The 3,599-nt window shown below is 38.2% G+C and overlaps 1 protein-coding gene across 1 annotated transcript; it reads left to right on the top strand.

Annotated features, from left to right (window-relative positions):
- The first annotated feature begins 681 nt into the window (after window positions 1-681).
- Window positions 682-1,611, top strand: LOC102839319 (olfactory receptor 7E24-like). Its single transcript, XM_006877373.1, has one exon. It carries the CDS (start codon window positions 682-684, stop codon window positions 1,609-1,611), a length of 930 nt encoding a protein of 309 aa, XP_006877435.1.
- The last annotated feature ends 1,988 nt before the right edge of the window (window positions 1,612-3,599 follow it).

The raw sequence follows: 3,599 nt of genomic DNA, 5'->3' as shown, positions 1-3,599 counted from the left end.
GTAAATATCTTTCTGGTATTTTCTGCTTTCATACATCATTCACCCAATGTCAGCCATAATATCTCTAGTTCCAAATCCTATTCTGAATCTAGCTTGAATATATGCCAGTTCACTACTGATGCACTGTTGCAACATTTTTTTAAATAACTACTAAAAATTTTTATTTTCATGTGCTGTTAATGATATTGTTCAATGATTTTTACAACACACTGGGTGACTTTTTTTGGATATTGTCATAAAAAATGGGTCTCTTCCAAATGGTTGGCCAGGTAACTGGCGTCCAAATTTCTTGGCATAGATAGGTGAGCACCCCCAAAGCATCACTAGACCTCTTCTATAGATTTTTCATCTTAAAATGTCTATGACATTCTACTATTCTTTAACCCAGTGTCTCTGGAGGGTATGTACAAAAACAGAAAATTAACACAAAAAAGGAGAGTTCTGAGTAGTACAGCGGTTGGTTTGCTACAACCAAAAAACATTGCTGAAATTATTGTACTATTAGATACTCAAGTGTGAACACTTGCCAATTTGCATGTACTAATTATTAATCCAACTCGATGGCACTTAACAACAACAACAACAACAATTATTAATTTATTTAATTCAAATACACACAATGCTGGATACCTGTTACTTGAATAATCCTATTTTTAATTTTTTAAAAACTATTGCAGGCACATGGAGTCACAGAATCAAACAGGCGTCTCACAATTCTTCCTTCTGGGCCTTTCTGAGGATCCAGAACTGCAACCCCTACTCTTTGAACTGTTGCTGTCCATATACCTGATCACAGTTTGTGGGAACCTGCTCATCATCCTGGCTGTCAGCTCTGATCCGCATCTCCACAGCCCCATGTACTTCTTCCTCTTCAACCTGTCCTTGGCTGACATTGGTTTCATCTCCACCACAGTTCCAAACATGCTGGTCAACATCTACACACAGAGCAAATCCATAGCCTATGTGGGCTGCCTGACACAAGCATCCTTTACTTATTTCTTTGCAGGTCTGGACAGTATGTTCCTCACTGTGATGGCTTATGACCGTCTTGTGGCCATCTGTTACCCTCTTCACTACACAATTATCATGAACCCCCGACTCTGTGGTTTGCTAATTTTGGTATCATTTCTTATCAGCCTTCTGGACTCCTTACTACACATTTCAATGGTGTCACAGCTTACCTTCTGTACAGATGTGGAAGTCCCTAGTTTCTTCTGTGACCCTCCACAACTCCTCAACCTTGCCTGTTCTGACACCTCCACATATAGCATATTGGTGTATTTTTTTGCTGCTATCTTTGGTGGCATTCCAGTCTCTGGGATCCTTTACTCTTACATTCGAATTATTTCCTCCATTCTGAAAGTCTCATCATCAGGTGGAAGATATAAAGCCTTTATCACCTGTGGCTCTCACCTGTCAGTTGTGTGCTTATTTTATGGAACAGGACTTAGGTTGTACTTCAGTTCAGCTGTCACATCTTCTGCCAGGGAGGATGCAGTGGCCTCAGTAATATATGCCGTTGTCACTCCCATGCTGAACCCCTTCATATATAGCCTGAGGAACAAGGATATAAAGAGAGCCATAAGGAGGTTCCTCACCAGAACAAGCTAATCTCAACATTTGTGCCATATTCACTGGCATATGGCTTGGAAAAGATGGAAAACTTAACATCTGCAATCAGAAATCTTGTCTGTTTGGTTTCAGAATTTTTGTTCCTCTCAAAGTTTTCAATATTAACGTTTTAAACATGAACACTGCTTCCTTTGTCACATCTTTACTATGATACTGGGAGTATTCTGGGACATGTTGATTGGCAGGTTCCAATTGTTCTGGTAGTATAGTGGTTACAGATCAGGTGGCTAACCCCAAGGTCAGTAGTTTGAAACCTCCAGCTGTTCCACAGGAGAAAGATGAGGCTTTCTGTTCCCGTAAAAATGTGCAACCTCAAAAACCCTGTGCAGGGTCACTATGAGTCAGAACCAACTCCACAGTACTTAACAACAGCAATGCTATTCTAGCTATGTCCCTTTCTGTAGCTTCTCATCTATGATCCAGATTTACTGGTAAAATGCACAACTCTATTTCTCCTTATGTAGAATGTTCATCCTGTATCTTAGTTAATATTTATCATCCAGAGTCTAACAGAACAATATATGTATGAAAATAAGTCACTGGTTCCAAATCTTGACTTCATATGGAAATCACATGGGAAGCTGCACAGTATTAATGCTTGGTTCCAGCTCTTACAGATCATGGTTTACACTACATGTGACTTGATCATAAGAGTTTTAAAGCACCACAGGTGATTTTAATTTACATCCAAGCTTAAAACTCATCTTCTTAGAATTTTCTTTCAAAGCTAACTAGATTTTCCTGAATCTTTTACTCCTCCTGAGCAAATACGGAGGATCTCAAAGTGATCAGATCTCACAAGGGAAAAATTATCCCTGTGTATCTCTTGAACTGGCTTCCTGACACATGGTGACTCCATTCACTACAGAAGAAAACGCTTCCCAGTCCTGCACCATCCCCTTAATCAGCTGTGGATCAGACTATTGTGATACATAGGGTTGTTACTGGATTATTTTTAGAAGTAGATTTCTAGGCTTTTCATACTATGTCATCTTAGTGTGGAATCTCTGATGGAGCATGTTTAACATTTGACAACGTGCTAGACTCTAAGGATAGTTGCTGGCAGTACATTAGGTACATTGGTTGAAAACCAAGTCTTTCTTCCAAATGGAAGGTAAAAATTCTATCAATGAGCCTCTGCCCTGAACACCATGAAGTTGTCCATATGTGTTCATTCTTAAATATTATCACTCTTTTATACTTTGTTATGTTAGGACCAGAAAGGGGAGCATCTTTAAACCACTGTTCTGATTTACCATCTGGTTTTATTGTTAGGTTCTTCCAATAATTATCAGTAAATGTCACTACACTCAAATAAACTTGACATTTCCTTTATTCTTGTTTCCTTAACCTTTGGTGTGGTAGCTTTTCTTTCTGTAGTTACTGTCTCTTTATTTCTGCATTGCTCTTTTTATCCTGTCACTCCTTGTATAATTATTTTACCAACTTCCTATATTAAATGCTTCGCATGGTGTACTCATTCCAGGAATTCAAAAAGAACTTAATCTTACAAATTGATATTATGCATTATACAAAACATGTTTCTCTATAACCTCCTGTTCTCTAGTTGTGGTAACAAAAGCACTCATCTGAGAGAATGGTTAACAGTAAGCAAATTAAAAACAAACTAGTTGGAAAAGTGTTTAGTACATAGAGATGAGTCAATAAGTAAACACCATAAGTATAGGCCAAAAGAATAGTTCAACTACCACAGTTTTATGGAAAAAGTACACATTTCCATATTGTACAACTTCTCATATATTATTTTCAAAAGGACACTATATCAATACTTTGCATTTTGATGACATCATTTTTTTTTTTTTTTCCTGTCCAATGAGTTTAATCTTTAGTCTTCATCTTGGTTTCTTTTGATATGGAAGTCTGTTCCTAACAGCCGGCCCTACCTGCCTACCAGAGACTTTCTCTAACTCCCCTCTCCTGATGGGTTTCTGTCCGGGGCTGGCCTC

This window comes from Chrysochloris asiatica, unplaced genomic scaffold (genome assembly GCF_000296735.1).
Source record: "Chrysochloris asiatica unplaced genomic scaffold, ChrAsi1.0 scaffold00491, whole genome shotgun sequence".
Lineage (NCBI taxonomy): Eukaryota > Metazoa > Chordata > Mammalia > Afrosoricida > Chrysochloridae > Chrysochloris > Chrysochloris asiatica.
The sequence above is the reverse complement of the archived record's forward strand: the minus strand, read 5'-3'. Positions and strand labels throughout refer to the sequence as shown.